At 44.1% G+C, this 16,809-nt stretch overlaps 1 protein-coding gene across 1 annotated transcript; it reads right to left on the bottom strand.

The window, feature by feature from the left end:
• Window positions 1-1,414: 1,414 nt before the first annotated feature.
• On the bottom strand, window positions 1,415-14,484 carry LOC311354902 (GDNF family receptor alpha-4-like; the record flags this gene model as incomplete). The annotated part of the gene is made up of 8 exons (XM_084474772.1): window positions 1,415-1,615; window positions 4,006-4,160; window positions 5,065-5,199; window positions 5,344-5,453; window positions 7,620-7,992; window positions 8,691-8,783; window positions 8,864-9,126; window positions 14,417-14,484. 8 exons carry the CDS (start codon window positions 14,482-14,484, stop codon window positions 1,415-1,417), a joined length of 1,398 nt encoding a protein of 465 aa, XP_084330898.1.
• Between the last annotated feature and the right edge of the window lie 2,325 nt (window positions 14,485-16,809).

Raw genomic sequence — 16,809 nt, 5'->3', positions numbered from 1 at the left:
AGAGTAGCCAAGAGGCTCCGCACGGCCACACATTCACGTGGAGGAACATTAACAGCCCTCTTCCTCAGGATAAAAAGAAAAGCAGTATACCAGCAGTAAAATGACTTCGCCTCTTTCCCCTTCCCTGAGCCCAGTTGGGGGAAGTTCCTCTTAATGTCAAGCAATTTGATTTTGCTCTTATTGCCGATTGCTGATTTATTTTGTCAATCTTGTGGTCCTGGGGTCAAACAGAGCTGTGGTCAATCGGCATTTAAATGACTATTTGGCATCCATCTGTGGCGCTCTTAGAATGATGGTTGTGTCTCGTTTAATGGACGCAAGGTGGGAGCACACAGCCATTGGCTTCCTCGTGCACACTTTAAAACACACATGGACTAGATTTAATGAGATGTTATAGCTGAGGTGGGGGCGTTAGAGGGAAGCTTGAAGTCATCCAAGTTGGAATCAAAGGCAGAGAAATGTTGTAAAATGTTTTGTTTGTATTTACAGTTGTCCATACGTGTTAGGGTCTCAAAGTTAAAGCAGTAATGTCGAAGATTTCCGTTTGGTTTCCCTTAGCGACACCTATTGTGGATAAGCAGTAATTGCAGTTGTTTTTGAGCCTCATGTTACCTGTATATGTCACCTGTATTTAATTTTATTTTGGTTTACTGGCAACTCTAGCGGAGACTGGAGCAAAAACCTCTACCCTCTCTGGTCATGCAAAACGTGTCACATACTGTGCCGTTTGAAGTTTCCCGGGATTGTCGCCACCAACACCCAGTTTGTAACATTCATAGCACTGCAAATCCAAAGGCTTTCATCAGAGGGCAACAGGCTCAATCACCATTATGTTACCATTTGGAGATAGACGATGACCAAACAGACATTTATTTCAATGAAAATCTTCGAGATTACTTACTTATTATTTTAAATAGGAATGAGGAGGATTTGAAGAGAATGAGATTGGAAAACTGCCATGCAATGATCAAAAGCCAGAGGCTGGCCTGAAAGCAATGAAGAAACAAAGTTCTGTCTGTCTGTGAGACGCTGCTTCTTCTTCCAGGACATTGGCTCAGTGTGGGCCCGCTACACATTGTCCATCTTCACAGCCCCCCCACTGTCTCACTTCGAACCTTCTTCTAAATGGCACCAATACACTATCTGTCACGTATAGACGTGATCAGACCTGTCAACGCAACCAGCATGTAGTCGATGACTTTATGACCAATTTAAATTACAATGAAGGAAATAACCAATATTAATAACTCATGGTCCAGATCGAAATATGCAACTTTACTCAAGACAAATTTTGCTTGTGTTGTTGGTAGGGCCAGGCTTCTGTGATGTGGGAGGGAGGGAGGGAGTGAGGGAGGAGATGTCAGACAGGCCTACCGAGGGCCGCCAGTGAAGGCCCCCCCCCCCCCCCCCAGACCTACTGTGGGCTCAAGGTGAGGGACCAGAGGGCCAGCAACAGCAGCAGGGGCAGCAGGGGGCCCGGTGTGGAGGCGGCCCCCCGGTGGCTGCCTCGGGACCCTGATTCCATACCAGGGTCCTTTTCAGAAAATGGGGGTATGATGTTTAAGTCTTGGCTTTCTTCCTCTTCTTCCTTTTGCTTGTCCTCGCTGCTCTCAAACTGAAAAAAAAGGAATAAAATATAGAATAAGTATGAACATGAATGGAAATTTGAAGGATTAACCCCAACAGGATAGGTGTATTACACGTTTACAAATTTAACATTTTCATTGAACACATTGAATGTCATCCCTGTGCTTGATTGAGAACGTTCTAGACTCTAATTTGAGTTGAGACAATATTATGATTATGATTTTTGATAATAATAATATTAATAATAATATGAGGAGAAAACATCTTAATGCAATCGTGGTGAGAAGGACATCTGGTTGAGGACATCACTTACTGTGCTGCCCCAGGCAAGCTTCTATTGGCTAACAACGCTCATTAGCTAATATTCAGAGACCAGGATTAGTCAACAATTAATAATTATAATTAAAAAAACATCTGCGATATTCACAACAGGAAATAATATTTGTTACATCATCTCCATCATCACCGTCATATAACGATGACATTTTAATTGTGAATGTGTGAGTAATCCAATAAACACCAAATTACCTGAAGATCATGAACCGCTTAGGGGCTACACTCTAAACACTTCTCTCTCTCCGTGTGTCATTCAGAGTCAGGGTAACACAATAGGTTCCCTGCTGGCGTTATCTCCTCTTGTACAGGTGTAGGAGCCAGGGGAGAAGCACTCGTATCTCCTTCAGTTTGGAGCCTGACTGTTGGAACGGACAGCCGGGTCCTGCCAGAGGACTCATGATAGTACCTTCCAGTGGCCACTTTCACTTTGCCGGCTCTTAGCTCTTAACGCGTTATGTTGTGGCCCAGTGGGCACATCCAGCCGCTGGTCTAGACATCCAGACAGAGGGTCCTTGCTCCCTGCACTTTGCCATTTTTGTCACGCCGCATTGGGTTTTCTTCTGAGGTGTTGTACCAAGCTGAGACCGAGCGCACACACAGACAGAAACCTAGTCCTCACCTGGTTGAAATACAGGGGGATACTGGGTAAGACCGTGTTAGTACCAGGAGCAAGGGAACAACTAGTGAACAGGAACTAGAGTATGGGTTTGGGGCAGCTCGTGTTCAGTGTAGGGATGGTTCTGTCATCATATTAACACCAACTGCTTTCTTAATATGACATTACTCTTATGTTTTCAAATTACTCATCCTACATTCTACTGGAATACACTTAATGTCCTTCGATAAAAAAAGGAATTAATAATAATAATAATAATAATAATAATAATTATTATTATTATTATTATTATTATTATTATTATTATTATTATTATATCCAATCTATAAATTATTCTTATTTACATTCATAAGGGACATTCACCATGCCATTGCCCTTTTCATAATTATTTTTGTTTTTCTGTGGTGTTTTTAGCTTTCGTAATCTGCATATGGAGCATTCCCATAAAACCAGGCTTCTCAAGCGATATCATTGTCTTGAACTGACATCTTCTCCTACCTACCCTCCAATTTAACAATGCAGAGGCCTATCATGTCGTGTTTCCCAAGACCCAACCGGCAATCAATGAACGTGAAGGAGATAAATTAAGCCTATCATCGGAATTACTTGCTGTTGTTGCAGTTTATTTTTTAATGTATTTGGCCGGCCCATTGTTACAGCTCATTATTCACCACGGTATCACAGCAAGGAGATCTCCCATATGGCAGCTTACTGTATATGAAATACCAGTGCAGGGGATATCTCGCTAAATTGAATATAGGTTTCCGAGAGAGGCTTAACTGTGGGAGAATGTTGGGGCTAAGGAGGAGGATGAGATCGGACGAGAGCAGCAGAGAGATGAAGAATGAGAAACGGATTAGGGGGAGGGGGCGAGGAAAGAGGGAGACGGGGCAGATGGGTATGAATAAATAAATATTAACACAAGAGGGTTGATACTATTGCAGTAAACACCTACAGCTAATCCTCCACTGGAGAGGAAGGAGGCGATAAGAGCAGGCAGGGGAGAGAAGAGACGGACGTTGCATGCCTGGATGTTGCCTCGATCGCGCCTTCTCCTGATCTCTGGTGTTTGTTTTTTCCAGATTGGTTTGCATTGTCAGATGTTTACACGCTACGTTAACATCTCAAACGTGAGCCACATTGGTGTTCTGCGCTTACTCAAAGACTATTCTGTTACTATTCACCATTTAGTCAATTGGTAGTCGCTTTTATCCAAAGAAACTGAGTGACTGTTTAGATGATAGACGTCCTTGCGGAGTAAGTACGTCTGATGAGGTGCGTCTTGCCCAAGGAAGACACCCGAACCACGAGACTAACCTCCCCCAATGTAATATAATTCACACTATTGTGAATCGAACATGTTAGAAAGGCATCTGTACCGATGAGCCACTCCGTTTAGCCATTGTGGTATTACTAGACATTGTTACCGCCGAGGGCAGAGTGGAACAGCTTTGTTTTATGCTCACTCTGGTGAAGTCCTGGAGGGTCTGGACACTGACCCGGGGCTGCTCCTGGATGACCGGGGGTGGGGGTGGGGGTCGGGAGGCTGGCAACGGGGTGCCGTCCACAGGGGAACCACCACCGCCGCCAACCTCAACTCCCATGGAACTGATGGCGTTTCCTGGAACACAACGGCACGTACTCTGATCAGATGTGTGCAAGTTGTGTTGTGTGGAGCCCTGAGAGCCATCCAACACCATTAAGACCACAGGTGGAGTTGCTATAATTTACTGGATGTCATGTCTATGGAGTCAGAATAAGTGACGTGACATTTTCCCAGTGGATGAGTTGAAAGCTAACTAGGGCTCTTATGGACTACAAATTTCCTCTTGGAGGGCAGTGATTTACATTAGCCACATGGTTCCACTCAAACAGACAGCATCAAAAAAGTCACTGATCGTGTGTGTGCGAGCGTACGTGTTTGTGTGTTCTTCCTAGAAATGGCAGCCTTAGATTAAACCGATGGTGTTAGACATTATCAGGTAATAATTGTCGTAATTTTTAAATTTGATAACTTTTTTGACTCACATCGATCTGACAGCACATGGTTTACAGCACCATTATTGAAAGTATGCGTGTCAGTATATATTTTAACTAATCAATACTAATGCATAAACATATTTGGCAGATACTTTTATGCAAAGCGACCATCTTGGAACGATTAAAGCATATAATCAATATTGGAACAACTGCAAACATTTAAAATGCAGTGTGAACAAGTTTACAAAGAAAAACAACTAGACCGTGTGCAGGGAGGCTACAGGTGGGGTGGGGGCATGATAGTGTAGTAGTGCCTCGGGTGTGCAACTCCCAGCCGAAAAGGTACTGGGTTTGATCCCCAATGTCCACAGCCTAGCCTGTAGGCATCTTTGAGCAATGGATGCCTAACACCCTGCCTGCTCCTTCATGTCATGTATCTGATTTCACTTGTCTCACTTTGGTTGAAGCCTGAAAGCCTCATTTGCATACTCAAACTGTGCAAATAATTGCCCGGTTTGAGTATATGCTGATGACGCTGTGCTTACGGAGGCAGGTGTTGCTGCCGAACATGTTGAGGATCTGCTGGCAGTCCTGCCACTCGTTGCCACTGGCCTCACACGTGCACCACTGGGACACCTCCGTGCTGCTGTTACTCACGTAGTTAGGGGTCATAATGGTACCTGATAAAGGGGGAAAAAACACATATCATAGAAATATGAATTATACATTGTTACATGAAGCAAAATTGTATTTGTACTGTGCTGTTCTACAGTTGTAAATACACAACGCCCTTTAAATAGATCGGGGTCGGTTCTACTCCTCACCTATGAGTCCCTTGTACGCCTGCAGACACCTGGCGCGGCTCTCCTGCCCACAGCCCGACGGAGAGAGAAAAGAGGGCTGGCAGTTGCGCTGGAAATCTGCAAAGCGGGATCTAAAGAAAAATAACGGAGCATAAATGGCCTTTTACCTCGAAAGCCTGGTCCGTTTCAGTGTCAGTGTTGGGACACCGGAGGTGACGCGCCAGGGTTACCGCACCGACGAAATGCAATATGCTGGCGGGCCAGTTCTGATAGACATTAGATATTATCTGGCGGTCCAGATTAAATTACACTGCGGCCCGGATTAGGCCCGCGGGCTGTACGTTTGACACCCCTGCCCCAGAGAATTGTAGCAAGCTAAGCTACAGCAACAGGGCAAAAGTTGTTTACTACATCGAAGCAATTCGATTTGTTTTTACATTGAACCAACTTCATTCCAAGTCAATACTATCTTAGTGACCAGTCAGTCAATCAGGTAGGCAGGCAAAGCATGTTCAGTTCACAAAAAAGTGTGACTCTTTGCTCCCTCCATTCCCAAACCAATTTGGCAACAAAAAGAAAGACAAAAAAACCTGTGGTCCACACAACAAAAGAAGGCAGGTGTGTGTGTTTGAGTGTGTGTGTGTGTGTGTGTGTGTGTGTGTGTGTCACTTGGGATTAATTAGGGACCGAGCCAAACATGGCAAGGTCCCTATTGAAACCCTCGTGTTTATTCTTCTTCTTATTATTTTCCCTCATCTTCGACAGGGCGTGTCCGTGGCGTGCCGTCAAAGTTGGCCATTTTTGAATTCCGTCGCCTTGTATTTGAACTAACTCCTCCTACGGAATTTATCGGATCTGCTTCAAAATTGGTCAGTACAGTCATGAAGTGGTGCTGAAACAAAATCGTGCTATTTGTGACCGTACGTTGAAGGGCGTGTCCGTGGGGTGCCGCCAAAGTTGGCCATTTTGAATGGAATTTTTTCACTTTTTCGCCTTGTATTTAAACTAACTCCTCATAGGGAATTTTTCGGGTTGTTCATGTAGGGTTAATGAACATGTAATTCAGTTAAATGTGGTCTTACATGTTAATGTCAAAACAATCAGTAGGACACCACAGGGCACCTCTGCTTCTACAGATTACATAAATTCGCGAAATTTTTTTAAAACTGCGCTTTTTTAAAACTGCGCGCAGTGATGAACGGGACCTCGTGCCGGCTTGCGGCTGCGTCACGTGCGGTCCTAACATGTGCACATCTCACCAGCCCACATGTTACGACGGCACGTGACGCGGCCGCAAGCCGGCACGAGGTCCCGTTCATCACTGCGCGCAGTTTTAAAAAAGCGCAGTTTTAATTCTTCTCTTTCGTGTGTGTGTCTGAGACAGGATGGCCGATTTGGTACATGAATAAACATCATATGAAGGTACATCTGTTGGCTTCACATACAGATCGTGTATGTTGGCGTCACTTCAGCAGGCCTTTTATTCGCCATGGTGCTCCATTGTTGATGGGTGGGGTCAGTCAACACACGGCATTTAAAGTCGCGGTTTGTCTCTAATAATGGTGTGCACGCGCTCCTCCGTGCAGAGCTTAGATATTTCAGAGGTGCGCGACACCAGCGTGAGAAAATATACTGCAGTCGTGGGATGTTGGTTTCTATTCCCAACGTGGGGTCTACGGTATATAGAAAATATAAATATGGCACGCCCGCAGCAGACATGAGCCATGGGCCCTTTATTATTATTTATATATTTGTAATCTTTCTTTGCAAAAGAAGTGCAGCAGATCAGCACTTTCCCCTGCTGGCCCCTCCTCTCGGCAGCCATGCACCACACAGTATGAACCGTGCCCTCGGTGTGATTACGTCATTTTGGGTTGGGGCTGGCTTGTGCAGTTCACGCACGTTGTCCTTTAATTAGGTTTAACTGATCCTTTATTTCAGACCACAGCAGAAAAGCTCCACTGCACTTGAGCTTCAGAAATGCTTGAGAAAAGGTATCTTGTGTGGACGCTACGGCACCACTTGTTCAAGGAAACAGTGACAGCCATGCTACTGAGAAAGTAGCCGACATTACTTGTAGCAACTCTAATGCCACGCTGGTAGCAGTTATAGCGTTAAGTATATGTTCTGGGTCAGTAGTTAGTCAGTAGCTGGTCCTAGTGAACCTTCTCCCCTACTCAGCTGGTCCTAGTGAACCTTCTCCCCTACTCAGCTGGTCCTAGTGAACCTTCTCCCCTACTCAGCTGGTCCTAGTGAACCTTCTCCCCTACTCAGCTGGTCCGAGTGAAGTGTCTCACCTGCACAGCTGGTCCTTGTAGCAGTACGTCTGCAGGCTGAGGCAGTTGGGCTTCTCCGCCCTCTCCTCCCCGTTCCGGGCACTCTCCTCGAAGGAACACGAGGGAACGATGGTCTTGCGTCGGCGCTCGCCGCACAGCGGGTCGGAGCAGGGGCAGAAGAGCAGGGCGAAGCTGTACTCGTCGGGTACGCGCTCCAGGAAGCGCCGCAGCGCCCGGTGGCACTTCTGGCGGTTGCAGCTGCTGTCGGAGCCCGTGGCCCGCTTGGTGCACGCCACCACGTACTCGGAGCGCAGGGAGCCGCACTTCTCGAACAGGCCGCAGTCCTGCGCCGCCTTCAGACACTGGTTCTGTCCGTCCACGGAGTGGGAGGACGCTGGAGGCGGAGAAAAACCAGGGACAAATAAATGTAAGGGAGCGTTGGAGCAATGTTTGGTTGCGACCCATGGCCGTACGAGACATGCTGCTCTCTTCTTCAAACCCTCGTTCCTGTCTGCATTCCCTCTATACAAATACACTGCCGTTCAAAAGATGGGGGTCACCCAGACAATTTCATATGAAAATTCATACTTTTATTCAACAGTTTTCAGCTGTGCTAACATAATTGCGCAAGGGTTTTCTAATCATCAATTAGCTTTTTAACACGATTAGCTAAACAATGTACCATTAGAACACAGGCGTGATGGTTGCTGGAAATTGGCCTCTGTACACCAATGTAGATATTCCATTAAAAATCTGCAGTTTCCAGCTAGGATAGTCGTTAACCACATTAACAATGTCTAGACTGTATTTCTGATTAATTTAATGTTGTTTTTATTGGAAAAATGGCTTTTCCTTTAAAAAATAAGGACATTCCTAAGTGACCCCAAACTTTTGAACAGTAGTGTATATATATTAAAAACCTTGTTGAGAATTGAAAGCCAATAGTAGCCTAGTAGCTGGGGTGTTATTTGACTCCTGGCTGTAAGGTTCTGGGTTCCATCCCCATGGTCCACAGCCAAACCTGCAAGCCTCCTCGAACAAAATGCCCGTAAATAGAAAAAGTAACCGTGGTGTGTGTGAGTAGGTCCATACCTGACATGATGGAGGCCATGTGGGACATCTCTACGTTCCTGACCAGGTTCAGCTCCAGCTCCTCATAAGGAGACACCTCATACTCCTCGTAGGCTGGGGAGAAACAAGTGGACCCATGGTCACGTGGCCACACACACAGACACACTCACACACGCACACACACGCGCGGTTACCTGAGAAGCGCACCGTCCAGTACACCTTGAGGCAGTGCTCCTCGCGCCGCGAGCCCCGCTGGCACTTGCAGGCCTGCAGGGGGCGGTACTGCTGCAGCGCATGCTGGGCCTCCAGGCACTCCCAGCGGGCGTCGGCCCCCAGCGGCGCCACGGCCTCCTCGGCCACGCAGTACTCCAGCAGGCGGTAGAGCACGGCGCAGGGCTCCTGCTGCAGGCAGCCCTGCTCCGCCACGCCGCAGTCCAGGGGGCCGGGCGCCAGCGCACTGCCTGGGCCGACCACGGGGGGCGGTGGAGGTGGTGGGGGAGGGACAGCAGTGGGTTCAGCAGTTGGTTAACAGTGTGTTCACTACTAGTATTGTGTTAGCAGAAGCTTGTGTCCAAAGCGACTCCAAGCGGTGAACCCTGTTTGGTGAACCACCAGGTATGGTGTTGATTAGCCCACACAAGACGTTTTTAGATGAACCCTGAATTGGATGGGACTGGATTTATGTACTGTAGAACCTGTGGTGGGGACTGAACCAGCAACCCTTTGGCCGCAAGACAACCCGCGGCGTCTACTTCCATAGCCTTGCTAGAGACCGACATCAGATTGGTAGTAAAGACCATCCCCAGGAGATGGGGTAGATTATGAAGTCATTAGACATTGTCATATAGTCAATAGCAATTAGGTATGCAAAACAGCCATGTGCTGGCTGGTTGCTGCAGGAGGTACTGCATTACCCTGCCTGATCGGTTCTGTACTGTAATGATGATGACCATTATTATTATGACTATAACAATAATCATGATATAAATGTCTCATTTATGCTAGAGGTTACAATTTAACTAATGGTTACCAGACCAGCACCATCTCTAGATCAAAAACTTAATTTAAAGCCATTTTTATCTAAAGATCACAAGTGGAATGACAGTTCGCCTGCTTCTGCTTGTGGAGAGCAATAAGCAATCGATGCACAGTGTGAGTCATTGTCTTTGACCTTGCCACAAACAAGTCAATTAAGTTAGCCTGATGAATGCGAGGAGGCTTATTAACTAAATCTGATGTGACAGGCATTGAGTATGTGTTTTATGAAAGCATGGCCAATGGGAGGACACCAAACCTTAACGCAGAATCATGCGCCAGGCATGACGACGCGCAATGATGGCAAAGAGGAAGAATAATAATAACTGGAAAGTCCACATATAGCTTATCCACTGCAGGGGTCGTTCTTGGGTGAAGAAGGGAGCGTGAACAAATGTTGAACTGATACAAAGAGCTCTTCATAAAGAGACCAATGATTTAATCCGCAAGCATCGGAAAGGGATCCAACAACAAACCTGGTTAGCGTCAGAGAGCAGGGGGACATCTGGCGTCATTGACCCGGCGGTGGTCCGACCACGTTTGCACTGATAGGCACTTCTTGATTTCTGAATTTAAGAAGGAGGGTGACCCACATCTGACCCCCCCCCCCCCCCCCCCCCCCCATTCATCCTCAAAAACCATTGGAAGACTCCCCTGAGAGAATGAGTGATCCACACCATTTCTCCTGGTCTACCAGGATCCCTGGAATCTGCTGTAAGAGCCTAACAGCGGTTCTGAGGAACCACTAGTGAGATGATCTCTTCAACAGTGAAGCAATGGAGCTCTGAGTGCAGCCTTGAAGGTCCTGGTCTATCTCCACGGACTACTTTGTGTCAGTATTACCAGCGTCTGAATGCGCTGAAATTGCCGCTCGGGCTTGGTGCAAGGTTATCTGTTTGTCTCGTGACATTTCACATCTGACACTGACATCAGTCAGTGACAATTCAACCTTATTAAATATAACATAATAGATGTATAATATGTGGTGTCAAATGATCAATCACAGGAACTTGGGCAGCCTAATTTGAGTGCCCAGACCAAACTCAGGCAGTACAAGATAAGGTGCTGATGAAGAGCCAAGGCAGATAAACTTAATTTAAGTTTTTTTTTTTTCTTTTATCACAACAGCACCCATTTGCTCCACAGAACTGCAAGCGTATCAAAAGCCAGACCTGCAGTGGACAGTCACGATCCCACGGTCATCGCTATAGCTACAGACATTACAAGGAGACATTAGAATGATGTCAAAGGCAGTCAAACAGGTGGAGCAGGCTGACACCAGAGTTTTGTGGGCTGTAGACGCCCATGGTAGAGGCAGTGCTGACAGTGTGCGAGTGACGTGTTATTACTAGGTCCAAACTATGGCAAAATCTCTGTTTGGCTCTCTACCCTGGTTCAGGGAAGAACACTGTAGTATCTCATCTCTTTTCTTCACCATAAAGCCCTTGAAGAAGGGCTGCAAATCATTATGACGCAAACTATTTATTAGCCGTTAGGATTTGTTGTCCCATAATCAAGGGATTATGAACTACATTGTCGAAAATTTGGTTTGTGTTACATAATACGATGCTCCATGCCTCTTTTTAAACAATGGCAAAGTTTGGCTGCCTAAACCAATTTGAGGAAACACTTCACCAATTTTTTTCAATGTTTTCTAACGGTTTTCTTCTCCCAGAAATAATGTTGGCGGTCTTCTCAGCCACACAGCTGGTTAGCTTAGAGATTCTGATTTAATTGATTACAGTTGGGGATAGGAAACATGCCCAGATATGGAGACCCGGAAAGTCAAGTGTGATGTGAGCCAGTTTATGAAGGATGCAGTCTTATTTATTTATCTTTACTTGGTCTCCACAGTCGTCACATCTTCAGAGGCTGTGGCAGAGCTGCCAGGCCCTGGATCAGGGGCAGAGAGAGCCGGTTGAACAGCACGGCTACTTGGGTACCAACGGAGAGCAGGCTGTCTGTATCTGGGCTGCTTGAGAAGGGCTGTCTGATGTTAAAATGCACAAAAATAAACAGGAGCTCTGGTTGCGGCTAATGGTGTATTCATGTGGAGCAGGGATTGTAAAGCAATCACTGGTTCAAATTCAAACCGCTATCTCATGTTTCAGAGAGGGTGTACGTCCCCCCTCAACCTGTGAGTATGGGAGAAATGTACTTAATGTTTAAAGGAATATCATTATTATTTACTGTACATATAAAGAAAGTGATCATTATCTTGCCTGTAAGCTATACAAATGAAAATAAGTGTGAAAGCGTGAAAACGTATAGCTGTCTAAACTCAAATGACAGTGCCAGAAAGGGCCTCTGTAATGGTTAACTTAGAGGGTCATGAAGAAGCCTTGCAACTGTTGAATATAAACAAGGAAGACTTGAATATAAACAAGGAAGATGGCTCTGCCTCTCAATGAGATGAGCAGGGTGTCCGTGTACCACACAACCCATTATGGATTTACTATCAATAATAGTATTTGCAACCTCACCTGGGCACATATCTCCTCGTTCGAGAGCCATAAGGCTCCCGTTGCGACTGTTCCCTACTTTAACAAAGCTCTCCTTTTGGGTGTTCAACAGTGTAAGAAACTCTATAGGTAAAACTGTTCATGAATCACTCTGCTAGAGAACAGACTATATGTATGCATACATTCAATTATCCTGTATTCTCTGAGGAATTTCATTATCTATTATCTCTTTTATTTTATTTTTATTTAAGTGTTGTACTTTCCACAACATGATCAGAGAGGGACAGAGCGTACGTCCATCCATCCATGAACTATCCATCCATCTATCTATTCATCCATCTATCTATCCGGCCTTCCATCTATCTTTCTATCCATTGTCTACATTACAATCAAAATGGCTGAACCACTGAGGCATTCAAACATGATTTGCTGAAGTAGAAGAAAAATAATACCTTCATATAAACCCTTCTAAATTATATCCTGGCCTACTTTCAGTTTCTAAGTCTGTCAGGATCAATAAAATACTGACCAACATAAAATTCTGCTCACTCCATGGGCCATAAGACAAAACCCATAAGTGTTAATACAAGAGTTCTTATAAGGGCTCATATAACTGATGGCGTTATTCAAGTATTCATCTAAGTGTAAGTCTGCAGCTGTGCTCCTTCCTGAGCCCTGGTCATCTCCACTCATTCCTGTACACTAACAATCACATCGAGAAGTGTTGCTTTGGGTTGGTGTATCTACCGATTTTGCTGTGATATAGTGTCAATGTTCCTTCCTACTATCACTCTGCTGCAGCTATGACAAGATTTGACCTCGGTAGAAATCATCCCTAAAAGGATTTCATGCACTTCATCGAATATCTCATTCGGGTTGGAGAAAATTAAATGAGGCCATTGGGTCCAGACTGAAAAACGAAATGCATAAAACAAGATGATAAAAAATAAGATAATATGCACATATACAGACTCCTCTTGTTTTTCTTTTAAATATCAACAGCAGACATGTTCTGCTACTGAGAAACAAAAGCAGGCATAACAAAAGCCGGACTAAAATAGCTCCACAGCGAACAGGGCTATAGACCCGCTCTAAGCACCACATCTTAAACACTAAGCCAGTGAGCGTTCCCAGCACAGGTTCAATGTCACAATTAAGTCCAGTTACTGGGATGGTATGCTTGGCTTGGTTTCTACAAAAGGGGCCGACATATATGCGGAGTAGCATTCAATGTTTTTAGATCGTAAGTGAGAGTAGGGCACAATATTCATATTCCTAGATTGAAATATGCCTTAGAATGATTGGATTACTAATCAAGTTATTTTACCTTGTCAGTGTTTGCTTATGGAGCTCACAATACATTATGATGGTTGTTCTGTTGGTTAATTGATTGATTTAGATAAACAATTATTACGTTCAATATAGATATTGTCAAGGCGGGAGTGAGATGGAATGAGAAACTGTATAAACAGCTTTAAAGAGGACAGGAGCATGGATTCTGAATTAATTCATGAAAGTGATTTGTCGGCTGAATGATTTAGGAGAAAAAATGCCTGCCTTTTTTTTTTAATGATGATAGACATAAAGAATTTTAGCTTGTGTGAAGTTCATACCAATATATATACACACACACACACACACACACACACACACACACACACACACACACACACACACACACACACACACACACACACACACACACACACACACACACACGGACACACACGGACAAATAGTAATGGACAAATAGTAGGGATTAAGATAAGTAATACATATTTGGCGCGTAGGATGAATAATATGACAGGTCTCCTCACGGCACGAAGGTGTTCTGTTGAAGGCATCCATCCTCTTTTACACAAGCTCCAATTGATGTAAGATGTGCATTGCCTTTATGCGTATTGACTTGCACTGATCTGGAATTCAATTCACTTAAATGTCTGACCCAAAAGCATACACAACACCTTTGTCAAGAAATATTAGAACTCACGTCACTTATGTGATGTTTGATTTAAATGCCGATTGAGAAAAACACGTTGTCCAATTAGTTTTGAAGCAATTCACTGGTAGAATATTGCAAAGCAAAAAAAAAAAAAAACGAAATTAACTGCCGAATAAAACTACCAGAAATTATATTTTCATGATTTCAAAATTGCAGAATATATTTTTTTTAATTTCTTATATAGTTGGAAACTGAAAAAGTCTCCCTGACTAGGATCTCACGAACGAGCAATTCAAATGTAAGCCTACTTACCACAAGTAAAGAAAATCTGAAATAGTCCAAGGATCATCATCCTCCTCCTGATGCCGGTGGACATGGTACAGAGTTGTGTCTGTTCAGTCGAATATAAGACGTGCACACTAAGTGATGGGTAAAGGAAAGTTACACAGCTCGGTGCACCATGCAAATGAACACGTTTTCCTCCCAGCTCACATGTGCGTGTTGAAATAAAGTCCTTCCATTCTCACGTGGGATCTCGTCCATGGATGTCGCCGCGTTCATCTATGAATGAAACACTTCCCAGACAGATCTCAAAAGTTTCCGTTCAGGCTTCTGCATCTAAAACAGCATCGTCGTCGTTGTTGTTGCTGCTGCGCATGTCCACGTCGGGTACCTCTCCAAGGCATTGTAGTTTCAACGACCGCACAGTTGGACAGTTCGTGTTGGTGACTGAACGAGCGACTCCTTTGAGCGCGAGCCCTTATTATAACGCAGAGCTCGACTATGATTGGTCCGACTGTCAGAAGGTCTGCATATTCCCCTGAGATGGATTTTGCTATGTAGCCTGGCTGTGTCAGTGATGTTATTGCACTGTACAACTTTAACAGGAAAAAACAGAGTATGGCCGTCATTTTAGTTAAATCTCAATATTTAGTAACCATGTGGACCATAAAGTCAAAGGGAAGGTTTAGGCTAGTTTGTCTTTGGTTCCCCCATTATGTTGACATTTGTCCCGCCACTGCATGCGTAGGTTATCATTACGGGCACCGCGGACTAAGAAATCTAAGTATCCGCATCAGAGTTCAGCTGCCACGTGCAAAAACAAAGGGTTGATCCCCTACCGAGAAACAAACGGGATGGCTAAGAAAGATAACCCACCTGTAACACAGACCGGAAGATGCGTTCAGGGTTTAGGGTTAGAATGAACCATTATATACCATATTATACCATATAATATAATATTACTTCATTGTTATTCCAGAGACATTGCCCCATAGGCTTGACGTTTACGCGAACTAAACCTTCTTGTAGGTATTGCACACGTAATTTAATCCAGATCGTTTCATTATTACTGTGTAGACTAATTCACTATAGAGTAAAGTGCGACACTAGCCAATAGGCCGGCCTATGTAAGGTCTAAACTACAAGTTCAGGGCGGTTGCTTGACTTGTGTCCGTGTGTGTGTTACTACAGTTCCCCCTGGTGGGTTTTATGGTGAATGTGATGGTGTTAGCCGTCAATTCTTTTTTATTTTACTGATTATGTAATTCAAATAACTAATGTAACGGAACCGAAAACATATTTAAAAAATGAAATATGTTTGGATAACCATAGAGGAATAAAATAAGACAATCCCTTATCAATCAAAATGATAAATAACTTTTTTCTTTTTTTTTTCCGTTAACTTTGCATTAGGTTTCTAAGAAGTAGAGGGTCAGTCAAGTGAGCTACAATCCATAACGATATACTCCAGTGCTATTTTTAATATTATTTCTATTTCTAATATTAGTATTTCTAATATTGCTATTTCAGGATTAGACAAACCTGTTGTCTAAGTGATACTGTGAAGTGTGTGTGTGGATGATGCCCGGTTGAAGCAGCCTCACTTGGCCCGAGTCAGACGGATTAGACTCTGGGGTTGGGTGAGTTGTGAATTGAGCAATCAATGCGCTCAGCTTAAACCAGCCATCACCAAACATGCTCAAGGAGATCTTTCATGGCAGCATGGATCACCATCTGTATGTATCATTATACTCAAACTCTGCAATGAAACGGTTTAAACATCACCTCCCTTTGTCCTGGTTTTGGAGGAGCCTAGGTGGAGTGTGATAGCTACCTAGGTAGCATGTAGCAAGGTCATTGTTGCAGATACAATATACAAGTTTTTAGTTTTCCTTTTTTTGTCTAGACACTTTAGGTTGTCTTCATTTAAATAATTTAATATTCTTACATTCTTCACAGATGCTCAGAATACCTCAAGCACACTCACACATGCAAAATAATACATTATTTTATGACACTATTAAAGAGCAATTGTCACTTTTGATTTTCTAACATAAGTGTACTGCTTCGTAGGCTACGTGTGTTGTAAATATTATCAACGTGAAAGAATTACGGAAAAGTTGAACCATTGTATATCAGGTGGCCATGGCAGTAAAGGGCCTATGTATGACCTTAAATAGTGCTAGTTTTTGGCCTGTCTTTATGACCTTTAGGCTATTTCTGTTCTCTCTCTCTCAAGGTCGCAGTGCACTCTCACCTTCCTATTTAGCTCCTACGGGCCCTCTTTATTCCCCTCATGTTACGACCTTACAACCTCAATGTTTCTCTTTAAGTTTCAACTTCCCTCTTGCTAGAATGTACATGTAGAATGGCAGCTAACTGTTAGCATGCTATGTGTGTGTCTACATAAGTCTCTGAA

This window comes from Micromesistius poutassou, assembly GCF_964030765.1.
Source record: "Micromesistius poutassou genome assembly, chromosome: 10".
NCBI classification, from domain to species: Eukaryota; Metazoa; Chordata; class Actinopteri; order Gadiformes; family Gadidae; genus Micromesistius; species Micromesistius poutassou.
Note: the sequence above shows the minus strand (reverse complement) of the source record. Positions and strands in the feature narration are given on the sequence as shown.